Genomic DNA, 23,366 nt, shown 5'->3' on the forward strand with positions numbered 1-23,366 from the left:
CTATAATAAGGCTGTGGGCTGTGACGTATCATTGGGGTCGATACGTGAGAAGCCGCCGTTGATAGAACTCGGTGGACGCAAAGAACTCCGTGGTTATCTGGCTTCTCAGAAGGGGCTGTTTCCCAGCATCACTGGCCGATAAAATCAAATCCAACCATCGTATATTTGGCGATGCAAGACTGTGTTCTGTATTAACTCGGGTTCCTTTAAAGAATACGCGAATACGAAAAACGCGCATCCCGCAAACACGATACTGATTACTGCTATGTAATTGATTACAAAACAAAGGTGGCACTGTATGCCACTAGACCTTACTCAATTTGTTATTCTTCCGGTACGTTTCCTAGCTTCAGTTTGATTGCTTGTTCCAGACCATGACGCTTTCATGCAGTCACAAAAATGTTCAATTGCAATTAAACATGGTTTGCAAAATGGACATAATTAAACAAGAAATTAGCAAACTGGAAATATGAAATATCCAAGCAAGAAGTGAAAAAATAAATTGTATGATATGTATAGTTTGGTTGCTAACAGGCATAATAATCATCAAATGCAAGGCACAACTGGTAAAACTTCTGTTCAATAAAGTTCTGTTTTTAACTAGTTGTGCCTTGTATTTGTTGATTGCATTATATGTGTTTAAACCTTTTCATGGTCACTTTTTTTCTATTTTCTTGATTGGAGTTTGTTTTGACAAATTATTTCAACTTATGTCGGCTCAGTAGCCTAATGGTTCGAGCGCTGGCATTGCAATAAATATGGTTTGTGTTTGATACCCAGTGGCGCTATAGTGGTCAGCTATTGTAATGTCCTCAGGCAAGGCATTGACAACGCTTGCTCCTGTTCAGTGGACCTGGTGGACAGTTCTAAATTCGGGCAATGCTGTATAAAATATCACAAAAAGAAAATAAACATATGTGTGACAAACGGAACTTGCACAAAGGCTAGCTCGGTAACCGGGTCTTGAGCGATAAGGAATCATCGCCGGGTTTAGCACATGCAAAGACTTTCCTGAGTCCAAAGATAAAGATTATATCATAGCATTTAAATTTAATGCAATTGTGAGGATTTTCTTCACTTCTTCAGATGTTTGCAGTTTAATTCAGTTGCAGAGCTCTCTGCATTTTTTTGTTTGAAATTTTCTAGGATACCAGTAAATGGTAATTAATTCTGTATCATGGTAATTTACAGTGCTTTGTACTTCTATGTATAAAAATATCTAATTCAGCATTTTCTTTTTACAGTATTCGTATGGATTACTTGTTAAATGCCATATTTTGACCACATTTTTATTTTCTTGTTCGAATTAAAATCCGATACTTGACAAATTCCTGTATGAATTAATGCAGTTTGTTAAGTTTTACTTAAGATATTTCCAGTTCACCAACTTTATGTGTTATTGATTATGGTTGTTTTCATATCCTGTTTGGAAAATTCCAATTTGTTCAAATCTGTATAAACATACTAGAGTTTTATTATGGTGCCCCACATAAAGTACAAGTAAAAATGATTCTAAAAAGATAAACCATAATCAGATAACAGATAATCCACAGGTGTGAAGATAACCACAATGGTGTTACAAAGATGAATTACTTTCTTTTGTTTTTTTATTACTTTATTCTTAGTTAATTAAATTACAGTATATGAAATTAAGCATGCCAAAGTAGCTGTTTATAAAGAAACAGGTTACGTTATCATAGTACAAGCTTGGTTTATCAGGAAATTTAATCGATAATCCCTGCAAACACTTACCTCAATGAGGATATTCAACATTACAAAATTGTTTGATTGCTATAGGCTACAGAATTTGAAAGTTGTCGCAGACTATTAATTAATAACTTTTTCATGGCTTGTAGTTGTACCATATTTGATACCATATACAGTAACCATGAAAGCTACTGTATAACTTTAATTAATTATCAGTATAAATGTTAACTATAATTGTTTTATATGAATGTTGTGTGGTAGGGTGGGTTGCCTCGGTTTTTAGTGTGTTAAATTTAAATGTCTTTCCTAAAAAAGCTTAACAACCATTAATTTAGACAGACGCAGTCAAACTTATCAGATGGAGTATAAATATACTGCTCTTTGGGAATAGTTAAAGTTAATATGTTATTTAATATTCTAATAGTAATTTATGACAGGTAAGTAGTAACAGAAGGTTTGGGGAACTGAAGGTTATGGCATCTAATGTCAACCATCCTGCATGGAAGGGAAAAGTTGATGAAACATTTCTTAAAGTCATAACTGGTGTTGATTCATTGGCAGAAATTGAAGACCTACAGCTCTGCTCTCTTGGTCTTCAAAACAGCCATTTAGAGTCTGGTGTTTTTAACAAACTTGTGTCATTGGAAGAACTAAATCTGTCTTGTAACAAGTTAACAAAAATACCAGGTGATGTAGTGCTGAAAGAACTTAAGTATCTGGACATATCCAACAACAAAGTAGAAGATGTTGAATGGCTGAGCAAGTTTAGCAACTTAAAAGATGTTGACATTTATGGGAATGAATCTGTTACTATTGATGACCGATACAAGATTATGTTTCTTTTGGAAAATCTTGAAAAACTAGATGGCAAAGGAGTTGAAGAAAAGGAAAAAATTGGTAATAAGTTCACATTGGAACTCCTCCAACGTATGGAAAATCGCTGGACTCGAACATTTGCTCAGATGCTTGAGAAGGCAGACACGGAATCCAAGGTTAATGATGTTATTAAGAAATTTACCACAGTCTCAAAAGAAACAGTTCGCTTTGGAGCAAACTCATTTAAAGGATTCAGATTATGGAGAATTGAAACAATTGCCAAGCAGCTTGTTGCATTTAAGATCACTTATCCAAATTGCAATTACATGAAAATGCTTGATGGAGAGATAACGTCATCAGTTTCTACTTCACCCACCACACTTCAAAAACACAAACATGTAAAGGGAAAGGAAGATCAGTTTAAAAGAAAAAAGCTTTCGGTATCAGGTGCTGAAACCCCTTTGGATTACAAGCCTGCCATTTTTTTACAGTGTCATAGTAAAGAAGAAGGTTGTGATGACTTCTCAACACAGGTTTGGTGCTGTGCATTTGAACCAGATATGAATGATCCTCAAAAGACCACCAATCGTGTAGCCACATGTGGAGGAGATAAAGTTTGTGTCATTGACTGCAATGTTGGAAAGGTTCAGTCAAGATTTGAGCAAGCCAATGAGGAGTTTTACACAGCTGCTTGGACAACAATTTCACTTGGAAACCACCTTTTGAACATTCTTGTTGCTGCTGGCAGCCTTGGATTTGTGCATTTGATTCATGTTAGTCAAGGAATAAATTACGGTCGAATAAAAGCCCATTCTTCTCCAGTACAGCATGTTGTCTTTGCAAATACCGCTCCAACCCACTTGTTATCAGCTGACAAAAAAGGTTTTATATACCTTATTGATATTGACATTCCGACTTTACCAGAGTACAAATTTACTATTAGAAAGCTCATGAGTTTTAATGGAATGGATGCTATCCCACTGAAATTAAAAACTGTGAAGAACTATTTGTTGGTTGGCAGTGAAACAGGTTTCTATTTTTGGAAGGCTCAAGGTTTGAAGTCTCTCCACCTTTCTACTGATAGTAAGGGCAAAAGCATACTTAAGAATATACCGCTTTCTTGTGAGGTAACATTTCCGTTTGTTGAAGAAGAAGATGGCATGTTTGATGCATTAGAAATGATTACTGATGAAGTTGTTGTCACCAAGTGTAGCCTTAGTGGTGTTATATTTCTCTGGCATCTATCTGAAGTAGAAGACAAGCTGACAAGTCTTCGGAAAAGTGAAAAGAAGGTTGTTGAAATACAGGCATTGGCTGAACTAAAATGGGCTTCCACAAAGCAGTGCTATATGAATATATCGGTCTGCAGAAAAAAATGCATAATTGCAGCTGGAGATGACATGGGCCATATATGGCTATATGATGTTTCTACAGTGATAAATTCAAATAAAACAAGAGCTGATATACCATATGTTGTGATTCAGCCAAGCAACATAGTACCTTACCCAGTTTGCACCAAACCAGATGGTGGCATGGTATCGAAAAAAATTCGTGGCAAAAATATCTACAATGATATATGCCTTAGCTCTGATATGAAGTGCATTGTTGTTGCAGCAGATAATAATATTGTTGCAATATATAAAGACTGGGTGTAATAAATTATGTGCATCATTTTTCACCCCAGAGTACTTTTTTGACTGTGTTTTATGGTAAAAGTGTGTCTGTCATTCTAAAAGTCGTTTTTGCTGCTGAAAACTTATTTTAGTTGTTTATTTGTTAATTGACATACTTATTTTTGTTGAGAAGTGCGTTATATCCAATGGTTTTGGATATTTTGTTTTTTAATTAAAATGCAGTAAGCGGTCCACAGAAGAATCATTTTAGCATGTTTTTTTTAGGTGCTTTTTCTTTATGTGCAGCAAAACACCACTCCCACTTCACTGTGTGGCAATGCTATAAATATCAATTTTGAGCAATTTAGCCATTTTGTTTTTTTTACCTGGTTGCCTTGCATAGGTTTTGTATACTGTCGAGTCATATTACATAGTTGGTGTTCTTCATTCTAACTTTCTATTCTACATCACTGCCATTTCATAATGCATAGACTATTTTTCGTCATGCAGTTTTATTGTTTCTATAATATTGCACAAACGCCTTCAATTTTAATGGTGAAGCATTATTGTTGTATGCAGATATAAGATAACTACAATCTGCGTGAGGAAAATGTTGTAGATCTACTCAACATTTGCTGTGTGACAGAATAGTGAAACATGGCATTGGCTTCATTAAATGCCGCTGGAATTGTTGGTGAGTTTGTGTATCTGTTATTTTAACTGGTTGTTTCCTTAATATTTGCTGCCAGGGCTAAACTAGAAAATATTTCAATTATGCCAACTGATTAATGATTATTGTCAATGATCGGTATTGTAGTTTGAATTATTTGAAACATCTGTATTCAAAAAAAATAATTTTGTTCCAATTTTCTATTCAAAAAGGTGCCACTTAAACCCAAGTGTGAGATTGTTTGATAGGTAAAATTTTTATAACTTTCTTGTTTTAGAAAGGGACAAAAACGGAGGGATTATGTGGGTTTGGTCATTTCCAACCTTTACAGATCTACAGAAAGACATTGCAATGAAAAAATGTTGCTTAACTTGGCAAACGGACAAACAAATGAAAAATATGGACATTATTCCATTTGTATATTATCAACATAGCAAACTGTGGTTTTATATATTATCAACAGTCACTAGTGAAGAAACTGCTGTAAAAAGTGTAAGCTTATTCATTTCACAATGAAAAGTGGTTGTAAATGGTATTAACTACTACTAACACATAATAGACGATATAAACTAATTTACCATTTATAACAAGGCCTTCTGAAGTTTAATTTGAAAACCTAATTGCTAAAAGTTCATTGCAATAGAAGTTTTGTGTTAGACTATTCTTTGGACATGTCAATTATGCGATTTTCATTGTTTCTTTAAGGTATCCCATTTCTCTATTATATTATGTGGAAAAGATTTCAATCCTGAAAAATATAGCGCTTTGTCTCGAATACTGAGCCGTTGTTATGACGTGTCTGGAAATCCAGTTATAATACTTGAACAGTACTTAAAGGTGCTTACCTTGGGATACTGCCAGAGCAATAATAATGGAGTTTTTAAAGTTGCAGACTTTGATATTCAAAAAACTTACTTAGCTGCTAAGCTTAAAGGTATTATAAAAAATTCGATTTTTATTTGATTTATTGTATTTTTTATTTGTGACAGGAAACTGAAATTTTAGCTATGAAAGTACTTTGGACTACTTTCATTCATGTGATTACAGTATTTAATGTTTATCTTTATAATTTGTAGACTTCATAAATATGTTTGGAATGGAATCTGTCTTGGTGTATGTTGCAGTTGTGTTGAAAAGGAGAGTTGTTGTTTTCCATGATAGAATACAAGCACTACTGGATCTAATTAGGTAACTTCCATCATTTTGCATTGGTTTCTACTGTATAGACCAGGGGTGGGCAAATTTGTTCAATGAAAGAGTCACTTGCGGAAAAATATAAACACCAGCGAGCCGCAAAATCAGTAATGATTGTCAATTTGGTTATTATACTATTAGTAGTCATTTTGGGATATTACTTTTTAACTAAAAGACCCATAAAAACATGTTGGTGAGGTGCATTTTGACAACCTTTGCCATAGAGCAGCGTGGTCCAACTGCAGGCCCGCGAGCACCGATTTTTTGGCCCACGAACTGATAGTCAGCTTTGATAGTCGCTATTGTCGAGGAAGAACCTCGACCGCAGATGTCACATTGATCAGCATTTAATAGCTAAGCTCTTCAGTTCTAATTTAAAAACATTGGCCCGCAGGATAAAAAAATTTTCTGATTTTGGCCCGCGATGAAAAGAAGTGGGACCACGCTGCCATAGAGTATAGAATCTATACCTGAAAACAATGTCGGAATCGATGTCTAGTGTTACGTCATAAACGAAATCCTGGCCTAAATAAAGAAAAACTACACAGAAACTTTCATAAACGGTACTCTTGGTAGCCTTTACATTTTTTGGAATTTTACGATTCGACTAGAAGAGCCACAAAAAACATGCCGGAGAGCCGCATGCGGCTCGCGAGCCGCAGTTTGCCCACGTCTGGTATAGACCTTGAACTTCGATCTGGCTTAATGTGGGTATTGTTCAAAACACGACAATCATTCAGTTACCACAATTAATTAAACCTAATTGACATACTTACTAGTGATTGGAAGATTGAAAAATTTTTCTTGGTGATTGTTTCTATTACCAGTTCCAATTTTTACCCACTAAATAAACATGCATACTATTGGTTAATTGAGAAAAAAGAACTAAATAGGCATGTATACTGTAGGTCTCACAAATTTTATTATGAAAGTGAAATAAAGCTGGTATTTTTAGATGTGCCTTATAGTATAGACTAATAAATGTGTGCGGTCAATGTGGAAAACTATGATGTCAACGTTGGTTATAAAACCTGAAGCTGCTATAACCAATAAATAATTCTCACTGATAATTCGAATTAATTTTTCTGCCACTTGTTGTAATCAAGGTTTAAAAATATTCTGCAATAGAAGAATTTTGTATAATAAAAATTTTTGGTCTGTGCTAACATTCTTCTGGTGTAGATACATACATACATGTATTTATACAAATATTAGTGAATTTCATTGTTAAACTTCTTGATCTAATTGCTGAATTTCAGCATTTAAAAAAATTCCAATGGTACCAATGGCATATGTTTTCCATAAAAATCGGTGTAACACTTAAATTATGGGTAAAAATAAGGGTTCAACCTGTTCTCAAGTTTTTCCGATTACTTGTTTCTGGTATCAATCCTAATGATCTTTTTGTTAACAGAGCAATACCGTCCCTGGCCTGGCACCAGCAAGACTGGTCGCATCTTCATCCTTGGGTTGAGGATTTTTCAGAGTTGGAAGAATTGCCATATTTTATCACAGGAACAACGAATCTTGATCTAAAATCGGCCTCTGAGAATTATGATCTTTTTATTGACGGCACGAGAGAAACTATCACACTTTCTACGCATGCAAAAGGTTCTATTTCACTCACTTTGATTACCATTTCATCATTTATACATACTGTCCGTGTCAACTTATTCTCAGTATGAAAGTATCATCCACATTGCTTTATGATGTAAATGAACACTGTAAGTAACCTAATGTCATAATTTGCTTTTGTAGATACCTTTGCACTTGGTAAAATTCACAAAGATATTGCCAAAACAATGGTTGATCTCGCCAGTGATATTGATTCGACGAATCAGGACTTAATCGAGGTGGGTAGTACGTGTTTAATGACCATAATGTAATTCACAGTGCATTTAGGTTTTGTAAAAGATGTGCATAATATGACAGTTTTGAACAAATATCTACACTGCTGGTTCGAAGAATGCTCCTGGCGTTACAATATGTAGCAAACAACCGAAAATGATCATAATTAATTGGCAAATATTTTTTAGGCTATCGATGTAAAAACTCAGGACATTATTTCCAAACTGCGCTCACTAGGTGGCAACGAAGATCGTGTATCTCTTAAAGAAATAAAATCTAAGAAATTTAATCAAACAACTGAAAACTTCTTAATTAATCTTGCAATCGCTGAGAGACTAATTGATTCCTGATAATTATTATGTACTCTACTTTCATTAAATTTATTTTAATTCATAAGACAGCTCTGTATGTTTTCCCACTTTCAAATTCATTTTCATGATGAACAGAGCGAATCTTTCATGTTGACAAGTTCACGAACAAGTTACTCTTGGTTATTTTTCTCAATGCTATTTATTCTTTGTCTGACCAATAATATCCTTCCACAGTGAGCAGAGTAAACAGTGCATGCATTAACCTTGCGGTCTCGACTTGCTTACCAGATTTTTTACTGTCATTGTGGTATGCTCAAATTTAACCCACATCAAAACAACTACTTTTTTCGCTTCCACAAGGCAAATTTCTTGTAGCATTGCCGTCATTTGTGTATGATTTTCATCAACCGTTTATTCGCTTCACATATATGTGCGTTTAAAATTACACTGCTATAACAGTCCCGCAATGTTGATTTTGTGCAATAAACTATATATTTCCTTTACAAATCTAAGCACTGCCAACAATGATCAGCATTGGAACGTTACGTGCGTCTTGCGGAATATTTGATTTCTTTGTTCCCTTTACAAACTGCATGTTGCGCAAAGTTTTTGTTAGTCGTTCCGAAAGTCATCTCCATCGAAGCAGCAGCAGTCTTTCTCTGAGCAGTGTCTTCTCAGGAGACACAGTGCAAAGCAACGTTAATCATTTGTACTGTTCTTGAGCTGAAAGAAGAGTGAATTTCGGAGTAAGAAAACAATCATGTCAAGCGCTACTACGTTCTTCCACTTTGGTCGATGTAAGATAATTAATCAGAAACTTCCTTGCGTTAAAAAAGGTCTTAACAGAGTGCCATTCATACGTGAAGCGCGAAATATGATTAGTAGTTATTAATCCGTTAATAGCTAGCTGTGTTTGTTTCACAGCGGAAAAGAAATTTAAATAGCTTTTGTTGCACTGAAGTGCTACCTATCTTATGTAATAAGTGTGTTTTAAATACAGGTAGTTACTTTCAAAAGAAAATAATTAGGCCAACTTTTGCTACTTTGAAACGACTTAACAGGTTTTAGCTCTGGACGATACGTTTTACAAGTGCAAGTAGAATTCGCCTAACATGACCACCCGCTTTATTTGAACATTTTGGTACAGTCCCAAATTTTGCCATATAAAATTTTCTGTTTACTATGAAAAGTCTTCGGGTATTGTGACAATTTTTTCAAAACTTTCGTGTCAATTATGAAGCGTGACAGAGACAATCGTGCCACATGTATTCTTAATGCACTTACTGACATCGACTTTCATGTTGCTGTATAACGTTAATGATAGAAAATGATGAATTCAATCTTTTTGTTATTTTGTGACTAACTGTATCGATCCTTGCGTGGTTAAACGGTACCGTAGCAGCTTCGATTATTGTGACCATTCGATGTATTCTGACCAAAATGAACTGATCCCAAGGTGGTCTTAATAAGCAGAGTCCAATTAAATAATAATAAGTAGCGCTCAGTAGTAAACCTGAGCGTTCGTGAAATGGTTAAGTTTGTTGAGAACGAAAATGTTCGTACATACTGTAGTGTGTATGTCATGAACGTATTTCAAATTTTCTTGCTAATTTCTGGTGTGGTTTGATTAGCCTAATTGGCCTAAACCACAATATTACTTTGATTTTGTTCATTGGATTTTTGTCCGTGCGGATGTATTTTCTATATATACTGTACATTCGGTTTATATCCTTATAGATACACATTCGTTATTTACAACAGTAGCAGGATTTCACTTTAAAATCGTTTACACATGTACTGTACGCACAATCCGAATCTACACATGTATTTTGATAGATTCGTGTTACGCGGTTGATCGTACTTAATGTGATTTGATGGCATGTTCTCAAAACCTCACAAATTTAGTTTGGTAGCAATAAAACGTAGTAATTTTTACCGTAACCCAGTGAACTATTTTCTGTTGTAAGCATTGCAATCGAACAGCAAGTCATTGTTTATTTTTTGTACTAGGGATGTTTTAGTCTTAACGCTACCAGGAATGGCGTCGTTTCACAAGTAAAGAAGTATTGGAGTTGGACGGTAAGATGTTAGCAATCCGACTAACTAATTGCAGTTTTTAGACAAATAGCATTAAGATGGGTAGGCCTATATGAAAATCCTGAACGTTGATATTTCTCTATACGACAAACTCTTCGACTTTCGGAGAGGACTGAATTAGCGTGGTCAACAAAATCTCTATTAACTTATAGGGCATTTTACTTTCGAGACGTTAACCGATAATTCTATCTAAAAAGTTGCATTGATATATGATAAGCTCGAAGTGACCACTTTGCAGCCTCAGGCAACACGTGTGGGTAGGAAATATTAATCGCATAGGGTAGACCGGTGTCGCGTTAGGAATGGTAGATTTTTATATTTTTTATGCTGGTGAAAGTCATGAAAATTGCGCAATAGGATAGGATAATATAGCGGACCAATACGGTTAAACGTTTAATGTCAGAAGTTATCTCGCGCCTAGACGGATAACTTTTCAAAAATTGAAACTTTTTTGTCAAAATTTGATACTTACCCGATTATAATAAACTTTTTACAAAGTTTTGCTTTTTCGTTACAGGGTGGAATTTATATAACTAGAAAATTTTGTCGCGATCAAAAAAAGTCTTTATGTAAGTAGGTTCTGGAGCAATTATTTGGACGTAAAAGTATTGCAAGTATCTATACCGCAAAAAGTTCGATATAAGTATATGTTAGGCTGTAAGTCATCAATATTTATTTTGTTAATTATTTTGCTGTAGCCTATTATTCTTTTTAGTATGATTTCGGCGCATCTATGCGACTATTTTTGTAAGGTGCTGATACTCATCACATAAATGCACATAGCACGTAATATATCAAATGCTGATAACTTAGATAACTAAAAACTATACCATAAAAACCGAACGTATACTTGCAAATGGCACGTGCCTTCATGTGCTCAAAAGCGGGTTAAGTTTTGTCAACAACCGGCGGTTTGGTGATTTTGCATTCCCTGGTTTTGTATACAAAAGGTGTGATTTTTACATTCTATGGAAAAACACTGGTTTGACGGCTTTTGCAATGCCAACAAAGGCACGATATTTTCAAAGTGCGTGGAAGTATTGCCTCAAGCTATATTCGAACACGTAGCGCTTAAGCCATTGGTTCATTTTACGCTATGTTTTTGGTATCTTTAGGTTACAACAATAGACAAATCGCGGTATACTGTTGTAACTGTTGTAACTGTGGTACATACACCACAGTTTAATACATATATGAATGATAAATAATTTAGAGTTGCGTTTGATAATAATTATATCTTTTTACTTATGGAGGTTTTCAAATGTATAAGAAAGCTTGGCTACTTAATCGATTTGAATAATTGCTCAATTTGGGTCCATTATATCTATTTATTCCAATTTACAGCAGTTTGTTTATTTATAACTTTTATTGAACCATTACTTGTTTATTTATTGTATTTAATTTTTCGCAACGTGGCCAATTCAAGAGATCAGTTGCTATATATACTTTGTTGTTTGGTTTGATTTTCGCAGTGAGAACGTTAGTCCCATTGTAATTTTTAATGTTGTCAAAATTTTAATGATCTCGTTGTGCTTGTTACAAACTTTTTTAGTCTATTTTTATCACACTATTCCAACGCTGAAACATGTAGAAAAACATTTGGGTCACGAAAACTACAAATATCTATGTTTGTCAAACCAGACTGCTTATGTTTACACGCATTGTTTTCAAGATATTATCAAACCCTAATATATACTCATGTACAATAGAGAGATCTGCTACAGTCATTAGCCTTCCAAAGCTAGCATAAAACATGTAAAATGTGTATAGCATTGATTTGCTTCCTTTTGCAGTAACAGCACGCTTGTAAATATCGTGCTAAACTTGATGCTGTCTCTACGTCATGAGATCAAGGTCAAGGGAGAACGATTTAGTCGATCAAGATTTTGTGCGACAGGTTAGTTTCACCTATCCGAAGATAACTTTTTCCCAACAGACGAGCTGCTTTAGGGGACGAAGGCAGATTCAAGTATTATTCCGTGATTCAAAATACAACATTTCGAAGCGTGATCTTACTACTGAGACGCGACTTAAAAATATCGTATACGTCATTACAGGTTTGTCTTACAAGACTAATGTGTAGAAAATGCCTGTAACTTGTTGTAGATGACTAATACTCGTACAGTTACTACTGGAAAACTTGTATTTTTATGGGATTTTAAAATAGGCTCAATTTGACAGTTCAAGGCAAATTTTCACGGTCACGTATGTCACCGTTCTTTCCGAGGAAATAAATTTATAGCGAAGATACATATAGCATAAATTGTTGCCTGTTCTCGTAAAAGGCAAGTGAGAAATCTTGTTTCAATAATATTTCCAAAAATGCTAGTAATTCACGAAAAAGGGTACTCAATGTTTCGATTTTACTTCGCCATTATCAATTTCCGCTTTGCGCAAGCATTTTTAACAAACAATAAGCTTGTTGCGACAAACTTATTTTGACGAATGGCGAGCCAAACAAGTAATAGCGCACAGTAAACTTCTGTAATGATAAATTATGACGCGACTAAACGGGATATTATGAATCGAAGCGCCGACGGGCACAACGTGACATTTTTCTGGTCGTCAAATCGACAATTAGTCGGACTGTAAGAACCAGGTGGGACTAATGACTTCGTGTGCTAGCCTTATCTTTGGTCTTTAGGTAACGTCGTAATTGTGCATTTGTTTATTGTTTACCTTTTTTAAAAGGCAATTTAACGTTGATTTCAAACCAGAAGTGAAACTAAGTAGTGATGTCAGTTTGTTGTCGCCAGCTTACACAGAAGGTTTAGTCTTATATCGAAGATGTACCTATAGGCTACGTATGCTGTGGTAGTCTTTTTTCTGTCAAGCCACGACGCACGTTTGAAAAGGAGTAGATTTTATATACTTCTTCGTCTATAGCAAAATCTCAAACTATAGGATACTCAATTTTTTTCAATCTTTAAATTTTTTAATCCGTATTAATTATAGCTTATGGTAGGTTTCAATAAATTCTTGTAGAAGGCTCACAGTTGAGGGGTAAATTCGTTGCATAAGCAGTCAGTATGCAAGTTTTGATAAAGTTTTGTATGCATTGGCTTTCTGCCACCACCAAATCAAAAGATACGATGAGGAGGATTTAGCGAGAGCTTAGATTTTTGGTTAGTTTAGTTTGTGGATTTTAATGTTTGTCCTTTAGCAAATTAATCTGGGCCAGCAAATTTGTATAAGGTCGTGGTTGTAGGTTTATTTTCTAGCTCCTGGCAGCAAATAACTTAATAATCCAAAACTCGAGATAAACAATTTTTGAGGTAATGATGTCCGCCTCTTCAACCTGTCGTGGTGTCGGTTTATATGAATAGGTTTGATTTGACGTGAGATTTGCGGCCAGCGTTTTATAAAAACCTAAATCAATCAGCTTATAAAAAAAACAAACATCTTGAACCCGTCGTACATTTTCTGGCCATAGGCAAGTTTAAAGCAAAAAGGCTGATTTTATATTTGACGGTTAGGAAAACATGAGAAGCATTGAATGGTTTAAACAAAATACAGAAGGCGATTGTAAAACCTACAAATGCCCTATACGTAATCGAGAATCTGTATATACGATTGCAAAATTAAACTTTGCTATACACGTAGCTAATAGTAAGAACCTTATTTTAAATTTCATTTTTCAGTATAATTCAGCGATAGGCAGTGTAATTTGTTTTGAAAGCTGAAGTAAAGTAAACAAAAGTTAACATTGATTTGCTCGTCCTCTGCTTAGGTGTGCGGCCTCGGAGTCAAGTATACATTTACGATGTTGGCAATCATTTACCTGCTTCACCTGACCAAACGAAATCTGGGTAAGTCTAACCTTTATCAAAGAGAGTTTCGAGCAAGTAGTTTGTAAAGGCTTCCTTTAAACTTATCACCAACTATCTTGTTATCTCCATGGTAACCTAACCACACAGCAATTCTATTTGAACTGTCTTACAGAAGCCATCTTGTAGAAAGTTTAACGGAGACTAAAGACTTGGATTGTTATTTGATCCATTACAACGAGCCAAAAATTATTGACAACCAACCATCACCCGTTGAAAAGAATGCTATGAGCCAGTCCGAGGAACCTGAAAGTTCATCTGTCGATACTATTAAAGCACGAACTCTCGATATACCATTGGAAGCTAATAGAAAAATGGAAACAATTGATACACCTCAACGTGATTTAAGTACGTCGCTATATGGTGAAAAGATGGATGTTTTAGAAGGCAATGTTTCACAATCTACTAGTAATAATCAAGCAAAAGATTCCGACGTTATTAAGGATACAATTTCTTTAGAGGAAGATGATTCATCATCATGCAGCGAGACTGACACATCGTCTACATGGTCAGATTCATCTGATAACGGAGAAAGGCTTGTTGATGAAGTCCAGAATGACCTCAAACGTGACAAAGGGGATTATCTCAGTTCGCAGCACACAGAAAACGACATTTTCTCGGATGACGACATCCATCAGAGCAGCTTTGATGGTTTTGCTCTCACAACTTCCTCCTGCAGAGTACTCACTGCGGAAGATGCGCTTCCTTTTGCTCGGAAGTTTGGGAGCGTCGGCGATATTTTGATGGCATGCAAACGAGAACTCCCCTTGACATATTCGAGCAAACATTTTGCAATGGAGCTGCAACAAAATCAACTCAAAAACGACGAAGAGACACTTAGTGACATTTATAAACAATTTAGGGGCATGTGCACTGATAACTGTGAAGCAAAAAGAACTGGTGGGTTTGAAAACGGTTTAACTGCGCCTACTTCAAAAACTGCTGCAGAGGGCAACTTAAAAAAATCGCAAACCAGATATTTAGACGAATCTTTTGCATCAAAGACTTTGCCTAGATGCCATAAAACTTCAGCCCGACTGAACTCAAACTCAAATTCGCCTCCTTGTAACATACTACAAGCCGGTCTCACGCCATCGCCATTGTTGGACAAACACAAGCCGCCAGTAGAGGCGCCATTAGACTTTCCCCAAGAAGGTACAGAAAGTCTGAATGCTGGTAGTAACCCTGGAAAGAAAGTTCCGAAAAATAAAGCTCAACCATGTAGCACTGGCCAGAAAGAAGAGCTTTCAAAGACTGAAGACAATTTAGAAAGACCGGAAAGCCGCGAATCCAAGTCTTTCAAAGGATCACTCCGCGCTGCTTCTGTATCATCATTGGTGAAATTTTTTGATAAGCGAAAGAAAGGCTTAAAGAAACGTTTTTCAATGAAGAGAGTTATTGATTTGACTCGCTTGAATACACGAGAAACACAAACTGGCTCACCAGAGTTTCCCAAAGAAACCAAAACCGCAAAGCGACATGACGTAACAAAGACACGTTGCCATTCCTCTTCATGTACGAGCGAAAATATTAAAGACATTGTTGATAAAAAAACTATAAGCAAAAGTCAAACAACGCAGTGTTTTTTTGAAGCCAAAGGTCACACCACATGTGCGGTGCCTGCGCTTGCGGCAGTGAACACAGTTGTGCCTGAAGGTGAAGACATATGTTTTGCGCCAGCTAATAGCAAAGCTAAATTTGACAAACTGCTTAAAGACCAAGGAAACGAGGCTTCTTCCGAAGTCGAACCGAAAAATGAAGTTGGTCCTGAAAACTTTGTAGCGGCGAAAGAGTTGTCAAATGATACTGCTTCTTTATCATGTACTCCTGAGAGCACATACACCGCAGTTGCCAGTAACACCACTGAGCATAAAGATGATTTTGAAATAACACCTGAGCCGATTGTATCTGATATTGTTGACATTACTGCTGAGGATAAAGGTGTCCAGCACAGTTCGAGTACTACAGAAGATACGTCATCTGAATTCCCAAGACAAAAGATCGAAGAGAACGCATTTTCTAAACCAATAAATACGCAAGACATTGTCGCTAATGGCATTGTTGACGTTCCTACTAAACCAGATTTAGTGGATAAATCTGAGCCCAAACGTTTTTCACAAGACGATAGTTTGCACCAAATATGCAAACCGTACCCGCATCAGGAAACAGAGATATCTAATGATGATCTACCTCATCCTCCTAAGAAGTTCTTAGGCAACAGCATATCCAAGGAGAAAGAGTTCCCTTGCTCAGCTTCGGATCCGTCCGTCTCTCCCACGTCTTCTCCTTCCTTAAGTCACTTGGATGATAGTGGTGGGGAAGACAGCAAAGAAACAGCTGCAGATACCGGGTTTGAATCCGAAACATCAACAGAACTTAACCTCTCCAACCGGGCCAACGTCAAAGTCCCTACGTCCTTTACTCCAAATGTTATTGTCAATCCATCCAACAATCCATCTCCTAGCTTCAACACTTCAAGTATTGCTACCTCCAGTACGACTAAAGATCATAGTAAAGGCAAAGAAGCCATGAGTAACAAAGAGCTAAAAAAAGACTTTCTGAAAGTACCTTCTCAAGGAAAATCCATGGAAAGAAATTTTGATACAGATCGCGAGAACATTCCCCGCAAGACAAAGAAAAGCAGAAGGGTTAATAGCAGCGGCGAGTTTAGCAAGGTGTCTTCTTTTCCTGATTCTACTTTAAAGACCAAATCCCGAGATAGTTCTTCCACCATTGAAAGTATTATCGATGAATATGACGAAGAACTTTTGAGGAGACTCCTGACCACACCCAACAAGCCAAAACGTAGACGCAATGTAAATATCGAGAAACAAAAGCCCTTGGGAAGCTACTTTCCAGCTGATATGTTGGATGGAAGTCTAAATAAAACCGAAGAACGGAAGCCATCAACATCCATGCCATCTGCAGACAAACTAATTCATGAAGAGAGGAGGTTAGAAGTTGCGGAAGAACAAAGCAGTGGCAGACCATCCTTGCACAACGTTCGACCGCAACTGCAGAGCCAAGACCAAAACCTCAACCATAGGCTTACTCTTGCCCATGCAAATCCTGAAGGACCTTACAATTCCCACGCTGCGACACCACCCAGTAGTGAGCACCCTTATAATGGCTTTAACGTGCAATCACGAGACATATACAGTGAGTACGGTGCTGTTAGGCCTAGAATGGATGTACCCTATGGTGCACTTCCGATGCTCCGTGGAGTAGAACGTCCTTTGTTTCATGAACTTCGCCTACCTATGGTCTCCGGTTCCGTTCGACAACCCTTTCGAAGTCCAATCCCCGGGAATCCGTACAATCCAAGTTTTATGCAAGCTCCCATGAGAACACAATTCCCATTGTCAAACCCTTTCAGGAACTCTTGGGTCTCGGGAATGCCTACGGCACCACATTGGGGGCCAAGACATATTCGAGGACAGAATATGATTCCTCCAAACTTTCCGTATATGAAAAGCGGCCCGCCGCCTAGGATCCCGTTTGAATACGGAGCAGATTCAGCGTATCTTCCTTCTTTCAATCAAAATCCTCAATTTCATAAGTTTAGAGAGTCCAGACCTCCGTATGTTTCCCCTCACGTGCGGCAAGATAATTTTATGCCAGAATACGAGCCGGAATATCAAGATTATCCAGAAATGGACCCACGTTATGAAGAGGATGAATATGAAGAAGATTACAATCGTGAGAATTTGCATGAGTGGTTGGATGAAATTGAAGACGACTGCCATCGACTCCAGATAGACAGTAATGTGTATGACTCCAGAGAAGATCTCAGATATCAAAATACCAACAGTAAGCAATACGACGATAACATATACGGCGTAAACGATCCTTATAAAGGTTTTAATGTGAGGCCTGGCATTTCCCAACGTTTTATCCCTGCTCACAAAAAATCAACAAGAACACTCACGCCACGACCGTCCTTCAACAGATCTTCTACGCCGTCACTGAGGCCACCGCAGCATTCGGCATCTTTTAGGATGTCACGGCCAACAAGAGGACAGGAGGCTCAGAAAGAAGCCGAGGCAGATCCCGATCAAGCGTCGTACTCAGATTTCCTAGCCGATTTCACTCAAGAGCTTCGTAATCCTAACCTGAACCAAAGGGAACGTAACTTTCGTTACAAGGTTATGGGTCAAATGCAACGTCTGATGCCAGTCGTGCCTTGGCCGTACTTAATGCCCTTTTACGACGTAGCGTTAAGAAAATTCGAATCTAGCTCGAGATTGATCACAACGTCAGAGCAGAAGGATGAAGATGCAAGGTTGATCCTTGATGAAATGGTTCGAGATGTCTTGGCGACCCAGGGCGAACGGGTAAAATGTTTTAAGTTATATATTATTGTCTAGTGTAAGGTCTGGTGCAGCCAGAGATTTTTCGCGAGCGGATGTCACGTTTGTTCAAACGAGCTAAGAATAAAACATAAAATCGACCGGAGAAAACTTTATGTGTGGATCCAATGTAAGAATACATTGTTTGGTTTAAACTTTAATTAATATAAAATTGAAAGACGAAAATGTATTACCAGACATATTTTACTTATAGCGTTTATTGTTGGTTATCCACTACATGAAAAAAATTTAATACAGTTTTACTCTTAGGATGGCGGAAATGTCCATGATCCATACTCCTTTCACAAGAGGTATGATCCCCATCACAATGAAAGTTTCTACGACCAACAAATGACTCACAGACGGTGAAACTTATCTGGTAATGACACTACGTAACTTTAAAGAGAAGAAAAGTGTTTGTCTTCGTCCAATGCAAAAAGACATTTGGCATTGTTGACATTTTTTAATGAACTTTGGACTATGTTATTTTCGTCAACTATTTGGTGTTGAATTTCGTTGCTGCATACCACAGCCACACACTATTTGTGGTGTAATCATGTATATACAATTGCCTTAAAACTATGTTAAAATTTATGTTGTATCAACAGTGTATGTCATATGCAAAATGTCAGCTATAACGAAAAGGCACTTATGATTGCATGATTTTTTTTATATTATCGACATTATTTCGTAATCCTAATGTTGTGTCTATTATGATTAATAGCCTATTTATTGATGAAATTCTCTCTAAGAATTTTGCCTTATATCATACTTGATACAAGACGTGATATGTATTTTGCAAAAGGTAAGAAATTGTTGTAGTGTTGCCTATAATTGGCTTTTCGCCGCCTACAGGCTGAAACATTTACCTAAAAAATTACTCAAACGTCCCAACATATATAAATTAGTTTTGGTTCACGATTTGTGGGAAAGTTCGTTCAAGAAGCGTAATCACTAATCGTAATGAATAGCCTATGATATAGTAACGTCAAGTCTTTTTCCGGGATTTTTAGACAATTGGCAATCTTCTACTCTATCACGGTGGCTTAGCTAGAACTAGTAAATTTTGTAAACTAAACCTTTGCTTTATAAACAATTTCACACCATAAATTGTATAGTGCTGTGGAAACTGATAAAAGTCGTGAGCTGGCAGCCCGAAAGAAGTTTCTAGTATAATAGCTTGGGTTTGCGGTAAGAATCATAAATTCATCTAACATATAAAACTTGACGTTTTTGTCAATGCTTTGGACGAATATCAAATTTCTCCGTAAGGCGTAGGTTAATATTGCTTGATGACTTCTATTTCTCTAAATATTAAATTTTGTATTTGATAAAAACATTCAGTCGGCTTAATATAAATTCACTGCAAGTTTTAGCCTACATGTTAAACTACTATGGTTGCCACCAGGCATAATAACATCAAATACAAGCCACGATTGGTGAGACAGAGAACTTCATTTCTGCCATCGTTTCATTAACCCATTCGGGTTTGCTTCATCAGGGCAATACATGTTAAACGTTTAAGCAGCAATTGCTATACCGAAACTACGAAGTATTGTGTAAATTTTTATATTCCGACTTGACTACTTCCTCCCAGCTTTGTCGCCGATTCCTGAACAACCCAAACTTGCTGAACACGTCCAAAGTTTCTGTCAAACACTCCATTTCTGTAAAGTTTTCGCAACAAAAAGTACAGGACGCTGCCAGTGAGAAAAACGGTTACAGAAACAGCAATTGAAGTATCTGTAAAGGATAAGTCTGCAGTCAATAGCCTATACTCCTATAGTATACTGAGGAAGCAATTCTTGCTGAAAAAAAAATAACAAATGAAATATAAGTTTTGTATAATAACTAAGTCTCTAATATTGTGATAATTGCTGAGTGTCTAAAACAGACAATATAGGCTACTGAGGAAAGGATTTGTACTAATATGCAGTGGTTAAGCAGTTATTCAATCGTTAAATAATGACGAAGATGGCGGTTTTTATTACGTCACGACAAAAGAAACAATGGGGATGACCTAGATATTTGGATCAAGTATGAAATGAATATTTCCTGTAGCAGACAAGTGAAGAGTAATAGATAAAATAAAATCGTACATAAATATATAATTAGAACATCTTGCGTTAAATAAGCCTAAACTAGCTTACCGTTGGTATAGCCTACAATATTTGTACTGGTTAAAGTAGATGCTAACTTTCAGTACAGTTTAGTCTTGGCTGTTGGCTCAAGTCTAGTTCGGTACCGATAACTGTGGTAAAAACAAGAATGCTTTACCAGTTCATTTATTGAGTATTGTCATCTGTGACATTCCTATGCTGAATATAAACATTACCTGCTACTGATCACCGACCGTTACATATGGAGATGTATTCCACTCAAAACGCATCAGCTAGTAGCCTACCATGCACTACTACCATACCTAATACAAACCCCAGTCATCAAACATATAGTTTTTACATTGTGATGTCATAATCATCGCCCTTTCCGTTATTATAGTACGACAAATTTGCGATACAATTTTGGCAATAACTACTTAGCCACTACATAGGCTATTATTAAAAAGCCTTTCACCTAACCTAACCGCCTATCTTTAATGAGGCGTAAGAGTTTCAAAAAAGGGTCAATGTCTTTGTTTATTTCTTTCTGTAGTAAACTTATTAAAAATGCAATTACTTGAAAATTGCTGACATTTCGCATGCGAACTAGATTAGTGATACTATCTCATACTGAAATATGGAAAAGCACATACCACTATATCCCGTTGCATAAGCCCTAAGTCAGAAGTGGATTTTTGGGCCTAAAAATAAACATTTCCCAATTTTTCAAGCCAATTTCTCTCCAAGTTTTCTGCACTACTGGGAACTTTGAAACGCGCCAACTGCTAAGGGGAGTTCCTAGGCAAGAAAACAACACCAACTATGCTGTCTTATGATTGGTCCAACTAAACAGACCTTTTAAAGCCTTCCTATGACGTCTAAAAGAATCACAGAAATCTGATTTTGACCCATACGTTTCCTTTTACAACAGGCTGCGTGACCTACTTAAGGTGAAATGTCACTCTCTATTAAAATCCTCTCACAGGTTGACCGTCTCGCTCACCTCCGCCTCTTTAAGAATGCATCACAAACGCCAAATCTACTCAGCTTATTAGTGTACATAGGCTACTTGACCATTCGTAATAACTACGGAGATGCGAGTCGGCCATAACTCTTTGGTTCAAGGGGCAGCTCTGCTACACCAGTATGTTTACTGAAACATACTCTTTGATTTAAGGCCAACTTGTTGTTGGACTTTCCCCTCACTTCAACCTTAAAAATCGATTAAAGATCGATCGATCGATAGGCTACTGCTCGTTAGCAATGCAATCCTTCCTGAAGCACGAAATTTTCTTTTTACAGGTTTTATTGAAAGATGAGTGTGACGCTGCTAAGTTTTTGCCTCTTTCTGTAACACATGGTCGCCTTTTTCAGTGGCCGTCCTGTGTTGCCCGCGCCCCCTATGTCGTGCCACTGACCGTATCCGAACCCTAAGCATTGAAAGATTAATAGTTGGGCTTTATGGCGAATAATGGACCCTCTTAAAAATGACTAAACATCGAGCAAGCACCCCATTCGTCTACTTTCCGCCCATTGAAATGGTCCAGAGTACGGGAACTTTTTCCCATTCCAATGGTTGAAAGTATGCCTTTCTTACCCTAGAGTAAGATATATGCCTTTGGAATGGGGAGAATTTTACTTCGGCACAAGTATGGTTTGTGAACCCCATTCGTCTATTTTTCCGCCCATTAAAATGGATCTGCTTTCAGCAATGGGGTTTCCCACAAACCATATTTCTGCCGAAGTAAACATCTCCCCATTCCAAATGCATATATCTTACTCTAGGGTAAGAAAGGCATACTTCCTGCCATTCGAATGGGAAAATATTACCGCATTTCTACCCATTTTAATGGGCGGAAAGCAGACGAATCGGGTGGAGCAAGAAAGAAGGTTGTAATTTTAATTTCCCTACAGACAATGACGAAAAATAAACAATACAATACAACTTACACCAAATTTACAAATATTTATTTCACGTCAGTAGCCTACTTAAGTTAAAAAACTATAGCTTATGTTTATAATAGCAGTTTCCTCAAAATTTGTAAGTCAGTAAATTCTATCTTTTATTTAATTCTAACCAAGCTATATAAGCCCGTCTTAATTGCTAATTTGTTATTTCTTTCCATTTCAGCTTCCCGAACCCGAAATTATATCGAAACTATTGAAAAATCTCAATTTTTGGTTTGTTATCTCTTGCGTAACAAGATTTTCCCTATTGTCAATGCAGGAAGGCTAGATAGGTTACTGTAGTTACATCACATGTTTGCTATTAAATTATTATATAAATATTAGCTTATAGGCTACTTACAGAAGTAAATCCGTGGCACTGCAAACTGAATGACACAGTACGACACAACAATATGTAGGCACGCGAGCATTGAAGGGTACACGAAAACAGGCATTGACTCTGGACAACTGAGAGAGTTCATTAGGAGGTTAAAAAAGCTTCAACGTGATGTCAATGCATTATCAAGGCTTCATTTAAAGATATGATGTATCCATTTTATGTAAGATAATTTGATACACTTCACCAAAATGTCCACACAATGTTAATTAGTTTTGCAACAAAAAGCTTTCGAAAACGATATACTGAGCTCCAACATCAACCCGAAAATTAACAAATCATATTTTTACGAAAAGGCAATTATGATGACACAAGCAAAAATTTTTGCAACAAGTAAATATTTTCAAATATGTTACGAAAATATAGACTATAGAGTATAATTAAATAATTATTATTCACAGTTTCGTGTCGTGTACAGCAACAATCAGTCCTTGCCAAAAAGAAACATGTCCGCTTAACTTGTGGTGTAAGTACAGCCAGGTACAACATAT

General features: G+C 36.6%; 3 protein-coding genes across 5 annotated transcripts; all 3 read left to right on the forward strand.

Moving 5' to 3' along the window:
- Nucleotides 1-4,180, forward strand: LOC143461290 (leucine-rich repeat and WD repeat-containing protein 1-like). The gene has a single exon (XM_076959166.1). The coding sequence runs from the start codon at nt 2,181-2,183 to the stop codon at nt 4,176-4,178; it is 1,998 nt and encodes a 665-aa protein (XP_076815281.1). The 5' UTR covers nt 1-2,180; the 3' UTR covers nt 4,179-4,180.
- A 507-nt stretch (nt 4,181-4,687) lies between these two features.
- On the forward strand, nt 4,688-8,666 carry LOC143461295 (DENN domain-containing protein 10-like). Its single transcript, XM_076959171.1, has 7 exons — nt 4,688-4,830; nt 5,084-5,298; nt 5,512-5,740; nt 5,883-5,994; nt 7,415-7,611; nt 7,759-7,853; nt 8,037-8,666. The coding sequence occupies exons 1-7, from the start codon at nt 4,794-4,796 to the stop codon at nt 8,196-8,198; spliced, it is 1,047 nt and encodes a 348-aa protein (XP_076815286.1). The 5' UTR covers nt 4,688-4,793; the 3' UTR covers nt 8,199-8,666.
- A 2,119-nt stretch (nt 8,667-10,785) lies between these two features.
- LOC143461280 (uncharacterized) lies at nt 10,786-19,441 on the forward strand. Of its 3 annotated transcripts, none has more exons than XM_076959139.1 (5): nt 10,786-10,825; nt 12,050-12,313; nt 13,987-14,065; nt 14,199-18,417; nt 18,703-19,441. In XM_076959139.1, exons 2-5 carry the CDS (start codon nt 12,100-12,102, stop codon nt 18,799-18,801), a joined length of 4,611 nt encoding a protein of 1,536 aa, XP_076815254.1. In that variant the 5' UTR covers nt 10,786-10,825; nt 12,050-12,099; the 3' UTR covers nt 18,802-19,441. The 3 variants fall into 3 exon arrangements, with proteins under 3 accessions (XP_076815254.1, XP_076815255.1, XP_076815256.1); XM_076959140.1 differs by lacking the exon at nt 10,786-10,825 and adding an exon at nt 10,896-10,913; XM_076959141.1 differs by lacking the exon at nt 10,786-10,825 and having other exon boundaries at nt 11,357-12,313; nt 14,199-14,431; nt 14,543-18,417.
- Nucleotides 19,442-23,366: the final 3,925 nt, after the last annotated feature.

The sequence above is a fragment of the Clavelina lepadiformis genome, chromosome 5, assembly GCF_947623445.1.
Source record: "Clavelina lepadiformis chromosome 5, kaClaLepa1.1, whole genome shotgun sequence".
Classification (NCBI taxonomy): Eukaryota; Metazoa; Chordata; class Ascidiacea; order Aplousobranchia; family Clavelinidae; genus Clavelina; species Clavelina lepadiformis.